Source organism: Mustelus asterias, chromosome 10 (assembly GCF_964213995.1).
Source record: "Mustelus asterias chromosome 10, sMusAst1.hap1.1, whole genome shotgun sequence".
Lineage (NCBI taxonomy): Eukaryota > Metazoa > Chordata > Chondrichthyes > Carcharhiniformes > Triakidae > Mustelus > Mustelus asterias.
The window spans coordinates 62,659,808-62,676,714 of NC_135810.1; the positions used below are offsets into that span (position 1 = coordinate 62,659,808).

The 16,907-nt window shown below is 40.5% G+C and overlaps 1 protein-coding gene across 1 annotated transcript in view; it reads right to left on the minus strand.

Moving 5' to 3' along the window:
* LOC144499631 (protocadherin Fat 3-like) overlaps positions 1-16,907 on the minus strand; it is a 696,014-nt gene that overhangs the window by 286,787 nt on the left and 392,320 nt on the right. Inside the window, exon 5 of the mRNA XM_078221804.1 lies at positions 13,310-13,624. Within this exon, the coding sequence (XP_078077930.1) occupies positions 13,310-13,624 (315 nt within the window). The remainder of the gene's footprint in view (positions 1-13,309; positions 13,625-16,907) is intronic.

A 16,907-nucleotide genomic window follows, 5' to 3' on the forward strand; every position in this document is an offset into this window, starting at 1 on the left:
TGGCCAGCGCCAGTATTCTGGATTCCCATCCACCTCTGGTCCCACACTTGCCAGGACTCGAAAACTCAGCCCAAAATATACATCAGGAAAATTAACCTAATAAGTATTGAAAAATAATATAAAATCATATTGGAAAGAGTAGAGAAAAGGAATAAATGTACAAGTCTTGCAGGAGAATGAACAGGGCATTAGTCCTGTTGACCTCATGAAGAACCATAAATTCTCTTCTCCGACCTATTCAGAAATTTTGGGTGGTGGTTGTCCTAGAAAAAGTCTACTATTCATTGACTATTTTCCCAACTAATTACAATTTTGAAACTTTCAAAACAAATAATATGCATGGGATACAGAATTCTGATTTTGTTTGACCACAACGAACCCGTTAACCCCATTACCAACGAACAACAACCCTTGGGTGTAATGTTTCCAAAAGCAGATGATGATCATTTATTTTAATGTGCAATACAAATATCAGATTTTAAATGCTTTGATTCTGAAGCTGGAGAACTTCTCAGCTAAGTAAACTGGCTGAAGGTGACTGTAATTTACAATTAGTGCCCTTGAATGATGATTTAAATGACAAGGTCCATAGGCCCTGAGAATGAAATGTCATGACTTTACTTGCAAATAATGATAATGCATTGTAATTAAGTCTAATTTATCTATGAACAATCAATTAGTATTTTTCTAAAATAATTTGACCCTCCCTCACTTTAATTGCTTCTCAATATGATTAATTTGGAACCCGTAACACAAACTAAATTAATTGATGTAATCTCAGATCACTAGAAGAAATAAAATGCTCCTCCCAAATGGTCAAACATTGTTACAAATCTCTAATTATATTAGGGACACTAGTGGGTGAGAGTATTAACACAATTAATGGCTCTAGTGGCACTAGAAACCATAATGGTGAGCTGTTTGTTCATCAGATAACTCTGAACAATACTAAATCTTCTGCAACTTAATTTTGTTGTAGTTCAACTACAATTGCCAGCTACAGAGTCAAGTTACCTACCTTCCCAACCAAAGTCCCATTTAATTTTTGTTTTGTTGGACACAGCCTATTCAGTTAAGTGCACCGTACTTTTAAATTTTTTGCATGGTCATGTGTGCCTGATGTCTTAACTTGTGCTCCTTGCAGGAACTTCCGATTTGCTGTGCACACATGTAATTCAGAGGGGACATGGGGCAGAGTTTCATGAAGGTACGAGGGGCCTAACATCTGCTCCCAAAGTTAGTGGCTGACCTTGGGGAGCCTTAAGGGTATTAAATCTCTAACTGGCACAAGGAACGCTGCTGCTGGGGCACCTAGCTCCGAGTGGGATGGTGGTATAGCAGTTAGCACTGCTGCCTCACGGCACCAGGGACCCAGGTTTGATTCTAGCCTTGGGTGACTGTGTGGAGTTTGAACAATCTCCCCGTGTCCGCACGGATTTCCTCCAGGTGCTCTCGTTTCCACCCACAGTCCAAAGATGTGTAAGATTAGGTGGATTAATCATAGTAAATGTGCAGGTTATGGGATAGGGTGGAGCAGAGAGCCTGGGTGGGATGCTCCTTTGGAGTATCGGTGCAAACACAATGGGTTTGTTCAGTATGTCACACAGAGGTTCCTAGGCTTGTAAGGCGTTTAGAGCGAACACCTAACTATATAGATATGTACAAAATATAGCCCAGATTAGGAGATAATTTCATGCTCACTTCTACTCAAGTCTCTCCACACAACTGTCTCCTGGTAATTGTCATGTGTTTCTCTGCATCATAACCTAGGTGATACTGTTCTCCAGTCCTATATTAATCCTTGTTATGCTGAACACCCTTATATTACAACACCTCCCCACAAAGTTTTTCCGTAAAGCATAGTACTATCATTCTTGCCTGCTCCCCTTGTCCCACAATGCCAGCCCCTTCCCCCCTCCCACCCACCCATCAAGTCACTGATTTCATAAATACGGTGATCTGGAGACCTGTCAATTCTTCCAGACCTCTGCCTGGTCACACTTGGTGAATTGTGGTAGGTTTATTGCTTTGGGCAAGCTTTGTTGGATTGGAGTTGAAATTGTAGAATTCTGTGTTTTCAGCATCTGGATGTCTCCATCTGATTAGCTCAAAGATATAAAGGAGATTTTCACAGTAACTTCATTGCAGTGTGAATGTAAGCCTACTTGTGACTAATAAATAAACTTTAAAAATAGGATGTTTGTCTCGAGGGATAAGGAGGCAGCTTCTTCTGTTTTGCCCGATCGTGCCTCCAGGGTATGAAAAAGGTATGACCACAGTTGATCATCGTCTTTGCAGACCACAGTAAGAGTTTCAAAATGCTACTAATTTTTAGGGTTTTATGTTGATCTGAAGTAACATCTATGTGGTTTTTGGGGGGGCGGGGGGGGGAATCTTCCGCCCCTGCTTTCGGCAAGTAGGACTGGTGAAGGGGCCAGAAAATCCAGCGTAAATTCTAAAATGGCTTTTACGTTGGCAAGGTTTCCCATTGAGATTGTCCCTGACCCCGGCAATGACGCAATGGAGGTCCTGCCATGAAAGCGGAGACCTCGTTAGCATACATTTACTTAAAAGGGGCTTCCTGCTGTACAAGCATGACGTCATGTCAGTGAGGTTTACAACATGTTTTATAATACAGGGAACTGGTGAACAGACTGGGAGTGGGGGGGGTCCAATATCCGTGGAGGGGAGAGGGAGAGAACAGGAGGAATCCTATGTCCGTGGAGGGATTGGTTCCTTTTTGTTCCCTGTATAAATGGCACCCCAAATCTGTCAGGAGCCGAGCTCATTCAGTGCCCATCCACCAGTGTGATGTCATGGGGCTTGCCCCCTTGATTTTGTTTGACTGTCAAAAAACATGGCAGGAAAAGCCGACAGTGGAGCTAAAGGGCTACACCCTGCTTTTCCTGTCTGAGTTGGCACTCTAGTCAAAAAAAGAAAAAATTCCACCCTCTGAATTTTATTTTATCCACTTTTTAAACAGTTCAGTTTGAATATTTGCTAGTGGGACACTTCACAGTCAAGGCTGAAAACAGGATGGCAGCTATTTGCGAGGAACTGGTGTTCATGGACTTTATGACAGGTACTGGGTTCAAGCAGTTGGGTGTTGTCTTAATTGTACTATGGGCAATTAATTAGAGTGTTTTGTCAGCTTTGAAGAAATGGCTAAAAGGTAGCTTGAACCTAGGGTGACATCTTATATTTGAACAAAACCATGTATTGATTTAATTGATTAACCAAGTCTGTAGGGCAGACTGTCTGTGTTAGAGGAAAACCTTTCTTTTCTGACATTATAATAGCAAGTATTATTAACATTTGGTTTTAATGGCTTTAGTATCCTTAGGGCTTGGGTTAAAATATACTGATGGGAATGTTCCAATGGGTTGTATTATTAATATAATGTATCTTTGTTTGTAACTGTTTTGTATCGGAAAGGATTTGTCATTTGTTCACAATGGAATGTAAATTCTAGGGGTCCAGGGAATAATAGATGGACATGTGCCTTCAGTCTACATGACTCTTGTTATAGAGGTGGGATGACACCAGATGACCCACACCTGAAGCCAATGGAAGAAGCAAACTTAGACTATTTCCAAATAATGAGAAATAGGAATAAGAGTTGGAAAATCAAAGTCTTTGTTCGCATGGTTTGAACACGGCTTCTAGGTTTGATTCATCTTGGACACAGGAGCATCACTTCAGAGACAGAAGCAAGAAAGACTGGCAACATCTGTAGAATCCCAGGGCCTTGAGGAAGAAGAAACTTCCATGTTGTCTTCACTGTTTCTTGTCAAGTATATGTAAAATCCTGCTTAATAAATTCTACTTGATTCATAAACACTACCTATTTGTAGCTTGTTATGTCAGGCACAACTGAGGACCCTATTGTTCAAAACTAAGAAATCGGGACTTACAGATTTTAATTAAAAGATTTTTCTACCTCAAAACCCTAAAACTGACATAATGACACCCTCTCTTTCAAGGTCCCTGATCGAAATCACTTTTGTGTGACTGGGGTAGGATTCTAATGCGGAAGTCTGTCTCTATAGGACTGTTCTCGGTTCTGAAACTTCCGGTAATCCTTGACTGCCAACCCTGGCATCAATTCCTTTGGCAGCATCGAGAGTTGAATGCAAAGTTTTCTGCCGATCAGGAGCTCTGAAGGCGCTAAACCACATTGTAGTGGAATCATGTTAAAAATCTCGTTTGGAAGTCTTTGTTTTTTCTCAAAAGGGTTTTAATGATGCAGATCCCTCTTTCTGCTTCACTGTTAAAGATTGTGAATATCTAGGGAACCGGTAAGGTGTTGAAAGCTGTAACTGCTGGAAAACTGAGAGAAGCATTCATTTGTAAAACACGGACTCTTACTGGACACCACCTAGCCCAGGATACCATGACTCACAAACACTTAATTCAAGTACCCAACGCCTACCGCTGTGGTTGTTGTATATAAACCAGCTTTATTTCGACACATTAGGAGAAGTAATCAGCCATGATGAGGAAAGACTTGCCATTAAACACAAATAAATCCATTCCCAACTGTTACTAAGGTCTGGTAGGGAACTGTGTTGGGTTAAGGAGCTTCCTCTAGACAGATTTGCACACACCTGGCAGTTTGAAATAATTTCTTCAACTGGCATTGATATTCCCGGTCGCCAGACTGCAGACTGAGCCCATGCTCTGTACTTTGTAATGCCCAGGTGGTTTTGGTGGATTGCTGGAGAAGCTCCGGCTGAAGGGAGACCGGAATGGTCAACCGCTTGTAATGTACAAGCAGATCATCTGTGAAACGGTTCTGCAGTTCAAAGCCAATTTTCATGACTTTGCCACTTGGCCTGTGTGTGGTCACCCTTGTTGACAGCATTGACGAATGCGGAAACATTCCTCATATTGCAACTGCTCCTGTCATATTTATTGAGGCTTTCTGAGGCAGCCGGCAGTTGCTTTCTCATCAATTTAGAATATGACTTAAGTCCATCAACCAGGTTGACATCATGTGTCACAGGATTGTCAACTGTGGCCTTGGATAGCGTAGTCTTGATTTTTCCCTTGAACACTTGTCATATCATATACAAAGCGCATGGGACACTTGTGGATTCTCTGAATGCTAGGAGGCATCTTCGCAAGTTCTTTCCCATCTAACAGTGAGACCAGTGATTTATGATCTGCTTCAATGACAACTTTCAGGCCAATAACATAGTCAGAGAATTTCTTGCAAGCCCACAATATCAGCATACCATACTGCTGTGTCCGACGGTCCTCAAGATGCTTAAACTCTGGTGGGTGACATCCGTCCAGTTGCTCCTGGAATAAAACTGCCTGTAGGTCTGTGGAGGAGGCAGCCATTGCTGTTGTAGTGAGCCAGGATGCACATCTTTGATGTGACCAAATGCTTGCTCTTGTTGCACATCCCAGTACCATGCCTGGCCCTTTTTGGGTAGGCAATGTAGGGGCTCTGTGACATGCACTAAGTTGGGCAGAGCTTTTGCCAACTGGTTTACAATGCCCAGGAATCTCTGGAGGTCTGGAATAGAGGATGGTGTTGGGAACTCACAGACGGTCCTAGTTTGTGGGTCTGCCATGATGCCTTTGCTGCTCACAATACATCCTACGAGCCAAATAGAGGTCATTGAGAAATTGCATTTCTTGCTTCAGTGTCAGTCATACTTCCTGCAAACTTTCTCAGATATCCATGAACTTCCTGTCACGTCCCTCACCTGTCATACCATGGACCAAAACCATATGCATATGACAGGTCTTCAGGCCTCGCAAGATGGCTGACATTGTGCACTGAAAAACCTCAAGTGCAGAGGTAATGCTGAAGAGAATGCAGTTGAAAGTGAATCTGCAACTGAGGTGATAAATATAGTCAGTAACCTGGACTTCTCATCTGGTAGAAGTTGCCAGAAGCTACTGTGAGCATCGAGTTTTGAAAACGTGTTTTTGGAGGGCTTGGTCAGGCAGTCGTCCACTGAGAGCATTGGGTGGACTTTTCTTGTCACCTCCTTGTTGTGTCAAGTTGACACAGATGAAAATGGACCCATTTGGCTTCAGAACTTGGACCAGCCTTGAACACCACTCCATTGGTTGATTGACAGGGGTGATGAGCACCATTTTGGTCATCTCATCCAGTTGTTGCTGCACTTGTTTCATAAGCAAGTGCGTTAACAAGCCATGGTGTTTAACCATGCACACAGGCTTGGCATCTTCTTCAATGTTATACTGCATGCAGTCTTCAGTCGCCTCAGTCCAGTGACAAGTTTCATGAAGTATTTCTTAATATTGGAACTAGACCTTTGCTGGTTGACCTCAAATTCTATACCCTGGCTTAACATCACCTTGGAAAATGGACTGGTGTTGTTGACAAACTTCAGACTGTCTATTTGGATGGTCTTTTCCAGAGTCAGATCTTCTTTTGCCTGTAGAAAGGGCATCAGCAGCCATTCCAACTACTATTCAGTTTCATATGAGCGCTGACTTAAGGTCAGAGCCTTCAGCTGATCAGTATAGTTTATGAAAGTTAATGGTTTCTCCAGGTTGTTGGATTCACTTGCTGAACTTGACACATTCTAAAATGTTATTATTTCTTAAATTAAAGTAGGTATCGAAAGATTTCAGAACCTCTTCAAACTTCATTTATTCCTTGCTTTACAATTATGTCATCGGCTATCAGACCTACTGAGTCGAATAGTATTCAATTATTCTTCCTCTATCTTCTTATCTGATCCTGAAGCTATCATGCGTCTTTGAAATCCTTTTTGCCAAAGCCCCTCCAATTTTGCAACTGGTCTGACTCTTGAGTCAGCCCAAATTGATCTGGTAGGGTTGATTTACCATCCATAGCTGTTTTACAGCACAGAGGAGGATAGTTTTAAATGCTGTTTCACTTTTAAAGATAGCACCGCAGTAACCGATTTTTCAGCGCTTCTTTCCACACTCAGGTTTTGGTAGGCTCCAGTGGTGGTCATGAACCTGACCTCAAAAGGATTAATTTCTTGCAGTGAATTTTCTAATCAAAGATGTTGGCCTTTTAGAACATTCTCGGAGTATATTAGGGCAATTAAAAGTGATTCCCGGGTTCGGCAGTTTTTAGAATTTTGTTTTTCTTTTCTCAGCAGAGTTCAGCTACCATGTGGTACGGCACTGACTCTGAACCCAGGCAAGCTGCAGGGATTAATGAAAGGGACTGCTCTTTTTGATTAATAACCTGATGATCTTTAATGGCTGGTTCACCCTTAGAACATAATTTTTGCTCACCCTTGCTAGGTCCTTTGACTCTGCAACTTACAGGTATTAACAATGGACCTCCATGTGCTCTGGTGGAGTCCGTTCGTTGCACAGTGGATTTTTCTTTCACCCGTCAGTCTCCGAGGCTACAATGGAGATTCATTTTAGGTGATCTCCATCTGCCTCTTTGGTTCAGGAGCACTTCAGTCAGATCATGTATCTGTTCCTTCATTCTTTTTTTAGATTCTTTCCCAGACTTCTTCATTTCTGGGTTCATTCAATAGTTATGAGGGCTTGTTCAGTAGGTCATGGAGATGTTCAGAAGCTTGCAAGGTAGAACAGTAGTATTCATTAGTAACACATTGCATATGTATGATGTATAGCTCAAATTAGGAGCTAACTTCCTGCTGAGTTGGACTACAACTCTGCATCCTGTCAACTGTCACGTGTCTCCCTACACCACACTGTGGGTGGTACTGTTCTCCAGTCCCACATCAACCCTTGCTATTCCGGACACCCTTATACTACACTGCATTTCCCCGTAATGCTTGCCATTACCAGCAGCAACACCAGGAGCAGTGGTTGTTGCCTGTAATACACTTAGGCCTTCACCAGGGAGAGAGTGTGTATGTGGTGTGGTGTAGTGTGGTGTGCGTGGATTCAGAAAGGGCAAGGGTGAGCTTTCAAGGGGTCCTCCCCTTCCTGATGCCAGAACTCTCAATCAGACACCGAGTGCCTCTGAATGAGGGACCTCTCCCACCATACTAGATAATAAGGGTAGTATAGAATTCTTAGTATGAGGCCCTTCATTTTAGTTTTACTATAATAAGTAGAGTAGGCTAAGGTAATTACATATCGTGAGAATTCACAATGTGCCTGGAACAAAATATGCAAAGGTATTGTAAACTGTATAACCACAAATTAACCAAGTATTATAAGCTTAAACTGTATTCTCAATATATATGTATTGTGCGCCTTGGTCAACTTTGTTCTGAATGCATATGATAGGAAACAGTGGTAGACAGGCCGAATTCTTTTAATACAATGGAGCACAGAAAGGTAGCTTCTGTTATCTGTTTTGGGATATGCGAAATCAAGTTTAATAGAGCTTGTATGTAAGGGAATGGATTTGTTCATGGGTGGCGAGGCTGGAGAAATCTCTCAAACTGATAGAGAGGCCAGATTCGGGCAGAGAATGACTCTTTTTGCCAATTAGATTCACAACTGGAAGCAATGGCTTTCATTACCGGAATTGATGTGGGTTAGGTTTCCTCGGTAATGGGGAAGGAACCTACAGGGGCAATGAGCTAATGATCTCCTATTCCTGTTGACAGGTGGAACATTATTGGCTACGGTAATAATGTTTAATATTGTGATTGGACTCTCCAGTCTGATTGACAAGGCTGGGAGGGATATTGAAATGTTCAGAATAATAACAATTTTATAATTGTGAGATTTCACTGACTGTGTCTTTCTCCTGATGCATGCATTAGCAAATAAATTCCTTTTCATTATTTAATTATATACGGTCTTTCGCAATCTATGTATTGGTTGAGTGAGGTCAACTAAATACAGGGACCCCAGGGGGATACCTCAAAAAATTCCTCTTACACTAGATCACAAGCACTGGCTACCCTGATGCTTCATATGGCATCTCCACTGGTTGAATACGAGTGGTAGTGGGGTGAAACCCTTAATTAGTTATCAATTGCCCACTCAAGCGGTCAGTTGACAACTGGGCCAAATAACTGCCTTCAAGTCTTGCTGTGTTCGATTTAATCGGAGGGAGGCAGCAGAGTCCCTACCCCGCACCTCCCCCAACCCCCAAATAAAATGCCCTCCTACCTCCAAATTTGCCAGTGGGCGAGGGGAGGCATTAAATTCCACCTAATGTTCCCAAATATCCACCAGAATCTTGTCAGACAAAGCCTTGCAGGTTGAGAATGGTGCAGTAATTCCAAAAAAAGAATTCTGGTTACTAGAAACTCGAGTTGATCAGAATCCTCAGATTAAGGATAGTAGCTATATATGATGCAACGTACTTCTATAAGTGTCTGTCTACAATTTTCAGAGGATGGGATAACTTGTGAAGTGTGTAATACAATATGTGGCAACATCGCTCAATTCGATGATTCCAATTAACTTGACTTTATTGCTTGTTCTTAAAACATTTTGCAATTGGAGAAAATAATGTATCACAAGCTGGTTTTAGTAACAAAGGTGTGAATTTTCCCATTCCGCCCACCACAGGAATCATCACGGGCGAGGGGCGGACCATGGAATGGTCCGTTGACCCCAGGCGGCATTTTCTGGTTTGGGGGCAAGCACAGCCTGAAAATCCCAGTCTTTAATTGTGTTTCTTGCAACTTTTGGCACATTGTTCAAATAATCTCAATGCACAATTTGCTAAACTTCTGTTATTTGAATTTCATTTCCATATTTTAGTGAGTAAAATTACATAACATTTGCTATTTACATTATGCTTGCCATTGTTCTTATCCCAGCCTATTGCTGGATCAAATGTGTAAAGCGAAAATTTGCAGACTCTCAATTACCTGCATATTTCCATTATCGACCATGGTGGTCTGTCTATTGTGTGTGCAGAAAATAATACAAAAAAAAATTTGATACTGCTCCTTTTAAGTGGTAATACAAGAGAATCTCAAGAAAGCTGGATTGTGATCTGAAATAACTACCTGATCCAGCTAATAGGCTCCTTTCAAATGTGCAAATTATCAAGGAAACCATCATGTTCTTTTAGTACCAGACTTTTTCCAAGCTCCAGCCAAGTCTTTATTATAGCTAATAGCAGAATTTGAATACTGATTCAATGCTAATAACTATTTTTCTGGTTGCGCCCCATCTATAATTGCAAAGTTTTATATTATAACTAAGAATACTAAACAATAATGAAGTGGCAATCAAATCTAAAAAGCCGTGTGCATATTTGTTCATTGTTTCACAATGCTATAAAAGACAATTCAAAGGGCAAGTGGTTAATCTTCTTTGTTCAGCCATAGCGTCATAAACCAAATCCCAAAACTGCTGCTCATTTAAACTGATACAGGAGATGCATGGTGATGAACTTAGAAAAATACAGAGAGGAGCAGAGAAAAAATCTTCAAGAACATTACATATTATACCAGGTATTGGAACAAAATATTAAATTTAATGTGCCACTCTCCACAATTGAAGTATCTCATCAGTTTGCAGGGTAGCTGTCAAGCTTTACTGGAGTATTTTCCTTTTTCTGAGGAAGTTTAATTCTGATTGCCAAGCACATTAGTTCAATGCTGGACCTTTTCATATTTGTCTGTACATTTTGCCTCATCATGCCAAAAAAGCTAACTGTAAGTCAAATTTACTGTATTTTTGTGGTTATTAATTACAGTTGAACAAAATAGAAAGTTTCAACCGTTCTGCTCAAGGAGTAGCTCATGTGGATAACACAGGAGAAAAAGGAATTGAATTTACTGCACTCAGTTTGCTCCTAAATCCAATTTTCCTCTCCAAAATTCTGCTTTCTATTCTATTCATGCCCTTTGTCGTATGAGAGCTTGCTTGAAGCTCAAGTGTTTAAATAGTGCCATCAGTGCAGCGGTGTGAAATGCAAAAGAAAAAATCCACCTGAAACCCAAACAAAAAATATTTATTTTTAACAAATATTGGGGTTTCAGGTCTATTGGACCATATTTGTCATCTTCAATTTGCAAACAACTTTAAACATGTTACAACTTAAACTGTACTGAAGAGCTTTGGTTGAAATGAAAATGTTGATAATTATTAAGGTTTCTGCATTTTATCATCATGACTGAACTTAATTAAAACTATAAATTCGTTTTTGGTAGAAGATGGTCAGACACTGCAATTAATGTGGACTAGACAAAGGACTTGACATTTGACAATTTATGCTTCAAATCCTGGAGTGTTTTAGAAATGTCTGTCACTCACTTCGCACAAGCAAAATGTAATGTCAACACTTTAAACATCAATCATGACGGTAATTGCCAAAATGACCCTAAAAGTATAATTTGCATCAAAATTAGTTTGATTCAAAGAGGATTGCTTTTTTACCTTTTAATGTTCCCTTCATGAAGCGAACCACAGGCTTAATACAACAATATCTGCAGGTGAATGGTTTTGACTTTTACATGATCAGAAGCAATCGATCATAACTCTCAATCGGTCATACGGATTGAAATTTCAATCAATATTTCATATACCACAAGTCTTTCAAAACTTCTAAACTAATTTCAATGGGAAGAGTTTATTTTTAATTATATTTTCATGTAGTTTAGTCAAATGTAGAAGTTGAAACATATTTTATGCAAATTGTGCATGATACTAATTCATAATTTCTAATTGGAGCTGCCAAGTAAGTAATATTTTCACAACGCACCCAGCTACTGTTAGTGACAGCAGTACAGCAACAATTGAATTGAAACCCAGCTTTTATTACTAAGTCTCTGATAGTGGGAATAGTGTGCAGTGCACTATTACATTAAAGGATTTTAATTTACTGATGCCAGGATTTAAATTGTAATATATTAATCAATTTTTTTGAAGACAAGTGAGAGTGTTTCCTTCCACTCCAGTTGTGAAGAGGATCTTTGAAAATGTACCCATTTGTCTGACCCCCCTTATATAACTTAACAGCAACAGAACCTTTTACTTTTGGCTAGGCACAGACACACTTAAATCCATTGCAGGCTTATTGTTCTGCTCTCGGATATTATTACATTGTTGATGAAAGATCCTCCATGTCAGGATGTGGGAAGACAAAGGAGAAGCAGGGGCAGCTGAGAGGGGGATGTTCAGAGGCATATAGGTCAACATAGACATACGAATACACTTCCAAGAACTAAGCACAGACAGCAAATTAAAGCTCTCAGTAAAATTTTCAAACCAGAGTTACCAGACATGAGCCATTATCCTAAGTGCAGTACCAGACGCCTGTACTCCAATCCCTGCTGATAGCCAACAGGGCCTGGACATTACAGGGAGAGGTTGCTTTGTGAAGGGAGGGGAGGGTGGAGCTTTGGATGGAAACAAGTCAGTCTGGATTTCCTCACATGCATCTTTTGTCATTAAGATGGTCCCCAATATGGTTTGCCAGTCAGGCATGACTCTGGGTTGTGGTTGGGGAGATACTTGGGTGACATGCGACCATGTTTATATGCCCCACAAGGAATGTCATTGCCAAGCTGTCCTCGCCTCCCTTTAGCTCATGGCTTTCCCAAGTCCTGCAAAATCCAGCAGGTCACAATTAAATCTGTAAAACAGGTTAGATTAGAAGCTGCCAACCTCACTAACACCTTTAAATTGCAAATTCGCCTCATGGTAGTATGTTGACTGCCTGCCCCTTGTAAATATGGAAATGTGCGGGCTGGGTTCAGGTTTGAGAATTTAAAAAATGTTAACCACTGACCTGCGCCAAATCCACTATTGTTAGGCATTAAAAGCCAGCACAGTTCAAATGTGAACCAAGCCCCACATTTCATCAGGGGGTCTGTAGGGGTAGCCAGGACTGAGAGGTCAGGTGTAGTCGGGTGTGCTAGAGTTTAGAGGGTAGTCTGGAGGTCCAGTGGGGGGATTATGGGAGGTTGGGGGCATCAATAGCATAGTTATCCAGGAGTGGTTTTCATTCTTCTACAATTTCCTGAATAATTTTTCTGGTAAGACAGTTGGAACCATCTGAGGTGTCTCGTATTTAAATCTGAGTATCAGATGGTTCTCGGTGCAAGGTAATTGCCCATCAGAAGGTTAACTCCCTGTGCACTCACTGATGTGCAGTAATGTCCTGGGATCACATGAGCACTATTTGAGTGGTATGCTTTGTTTGTATAGCGTGCAAGAAACAATACTTTTCACTGTATGTTAATACATGTGACAATAATAAATCAAGTATTACAGAAGGGAATGTGTGAGAAATGCAATCCTTCATTCTTTAAGATCATATCTGAGTTAGCAGCATAGAAGGCACTCCAACGTATAAAACAGTGAGTAGTCAGTGCTTCAAAATGAGTTTTCAAGTGACTGTTCTCAAAGTTCAGAATAGAAGAGGAAAATCAAAGAGACTTACCTGTCTTGGAATTAATAGTAAAGAAATTCTGGGGATTCCCACTTGTAATCCTAAAAGTCATTTTATCACTAGAACTGGAGTCTGGATCATAGGCCTGAATCTGAACAATGGGAACATCCTTGGGAGAATTTTCCATGATGGATGGATGATAAATCGGTTGAGATGCTATTGGTGCATTGTCATTTTCATCTTCAACCTCAATGTAGATCTCAATGGCTGAAAACAATGGAACAACTCCACGGTCAGTCGCATACACAGTAAGCCAGTAGGATGCAGTTGTTTCACGGTCAAGTATATCAGCTGTATTAATCACACCTAAAATATAAAGTAAAAAGATAAAGACATGAATTCCACGAGGTTTGATCATTTTTACATTCACTATACCAGATATGTTTCAATAATAATCCTTCACGTCTTACTGATGGTATTGGTACAATGTAATACCAAATGGATGAGTTTGATATACAGTAAATTATAGTGATTTTGAACAGTATGTTTTACTTGCTTGCTTTCATTCTGTTCTTCATTATCTAGTTACATCATACATCTATTGTGTTGTTGTACAGCACTACAACATATTGCAAAGTAAGGTGCGTGATAAAACATAAATTCCTAATTATTGGCCTTCAGCTGAGTAAAGCCCCAATTTTAAATAAATAATGGTTAGACTGTTGGTAGCTCTGGGGAATTCCAGTCATCCTGACCTGACTACCCTAATATTCCTGTAATAAAGCTGATCAAATGTCAAGAAGTAGCTTTAGCTTTATTATTATTATATTGACCCTTTAAAACAAATCAAAAAGTAAAATACATTTCCCTTTTGTTTGCCCATTAATCATTCACTACCTTGCATTTTTATTTTTAACCCTATACCAGGGCAGCACGCTGGCACAGTGCTTAGCATTGCTGCCTCACAGCGCCAGGGACCTGGGCTCGATTCCAGGCTCGGGTGATGGTGTGTGGAGTTTTCACATTCTCCCCGTGTTCACCTGCATATCCTCCAGGTGGATTGGCCATGCCAAATTGCCCCTTAGTGTCCTAAGATGTGTAGGTTAGATGGATTAGCCATGGTGAATGTGCAGGGTTACGGGGATAGGGCGGGGAAAAGGGCCTGGGTAAGACACACTGTCAGAGGGTCAGTGCAGACTCGATGGGTCAAATGGCCTCCTGCACTGCAGGAGTTCTATGACTCAATACAATCTACACAATAACATACCTAATTTACTTTGTACCCTTTTGCATCGAATACATTTTAAGTGCATCAACTTTCTTCTGCTCGTCAAGGCCCCAATTCCCATTTTAAACACAAAAGCTCAACAACAATGTATATTTATATACCACATTTAACATAATGAAGTGTCTCAAGATGCTTCACATCTTCAAGATTTTTTTTGGTTTTTCATAAAATATGACATTAGGAGATATTAGATCAGGTAACCAAAAAATTGGTCAAAGAGTATCTTAAAGGAGGAAAGCAAGGTCAAACAGAGATGTATGGACAGAATATTTCAGAGCTTGGGGCCGAGGTATTTAATGGCTGGGCCACCAATGGTAGATCAATCAAAATTGGAGAAGTGCAAGAGGCCAGAATTAGAAGAGTTCAGCCATTTTGTAGGGTTGTGGGGCTGGAGAGGATTACAGAGATACATATGGATGGGCAAGGCCATGGAGGCATCTGAAAAAAAGGATGAGGATTTTAAAATGAAGAGGTTTTTTGACTGGGAGCCAATGTAGATCAGTGAACAGAGGAGTGATAGGGGAACAGATTTTGGTGAGTAAAGACACAGGCAACAGAGTGTCCGATGATCTTAAATTTATGGAGGATGGGAATCTGGGAGACAAAATCAGGGATGTATTGGAATAGTCAAGTCTAGAGGTTGCAAAAGCATGAAGGAGGGCTTCAGCAGAAACAGGGGTATCGATTTGGAAAGAGGCGGTCTTAGTAATGGCACAAATATGAGTCAGAAGTTCATCTCAGGATCAAATGTGACATCAAGGTTACAAACAGACCAGCTCTGACTGTTGCCATGGAGAGGGATAGATTTGGTAGTTTCGAAAGAGAGTTTAGAAAGGGGATCCAAAAAAATGGCTCTAGCCTTTCCAATATTAAATTAAATTATTAAATAGTAAATTTCTGCTCACCTCGGTTTGGGTATTAGAAAAGTATTCTGATAAATTTAGCAACAGTGGAGGAATCGAGAGAGGTGGTGGTGAAGTACAGCTATGTGTTGACAGTATACATTTGAAAACTAATGTTGTGCCTACGGATTATGTCGCCAAGGACCAGCATATAAATGAGATACTCAAAGAAGTTTTTTTTTACTACTCCAGGTTGAAAGTGTGCAATCAAGTCATTGAATTGATCGGGTAAATAATATCACAAACCATATTTGTATTGTCACAGTGAATGACTACCTCAGCCATTTAGTTAATCAGGATTAGGTGATATAATAGCTTTGAACTTGCTGTTGGTGATAATAGCAGGCACAGCGCTTAATCTATTTGTCCAACATAATTTTTCCACTATTTTAGAGGAGCTGGAAAAATATTATACAAATATGTCAAGCATTTGTCACTAATATCACTGGTAGTACTTTCTAAATGAATCAGATGGGCTACAATGACTTTAAAGCACTCCAGGGCATCTTGAGATGATAAAAGATGCTGTATAACAAGACTTTTTTCTTTTTTATGCCAGGTAGCATTTAGGAATACAGGTGCATGTAATGAACATAAAGGAAAAAAAGAGCAAAAGGAGACTACATAGTCCCTTGAGCCTGCTCTGCCAGTCTGTTAGGTTATAACTGATCTTCAATCTCAAATGCAATTCCCTGCTAGAATCCATATACCTTTATTCCCAAAGAGTAAAAGAATCTATTGATCTCAGCCTCGAATACACTTAATGGGTGGGATTTTCCCAAAATCGCAGAGTGCTGGATCACACAAGCATCTCTGGCTTCAGAGGTGTCTTTTCTCAATTTCAAAGTGCTGGCGAGGATTACACAGTCAGTTGGGGTAGGGATGGGGACGCACTAAACTCACCGGCATAGCTGGGATTCCGAGATGGGACGCCATTTCTAAAGGGTGCCCCAGCCTCAAAGTGAAGTTAAAGAGTTAAGGCCCCCTACCTCCAAGCAGACATCGGGACCCCTTCATGAACATTTTGACAGCCACAGACACGGGGTATTTAATATGATAATTCAAGATGCAAAATGTAACTACCCTTGTGTAGTATCAACTTTATTTCAAAGTGTGAATTTTGTCCCTAGTATTTTATTACGATCAGGTTGTTCTTTATTTTTAGCAGACCATGTATCATTCTGAATTATATTGTTCAACTACTACTAAATTATTTCCCAAGTGTTCCATCTTTTTTTTCCATTCCTGTTTCCTGAATATCATTCCCCTTCAGCTTTTAACATGGAACTTCATTTGTTTCAATAAGATCACCTATTATTCTTCTGAACTCCAGAGAGTATCAGCCCATTCTACCCAATCTCTCCTCAGAGGTCAATCCTCTCATTCAGGAATTAATCCGGTGAACCTTTGTTGCACCATCATTAAGACATGGTCATCCATCCTTGGGTATGGAAACCTA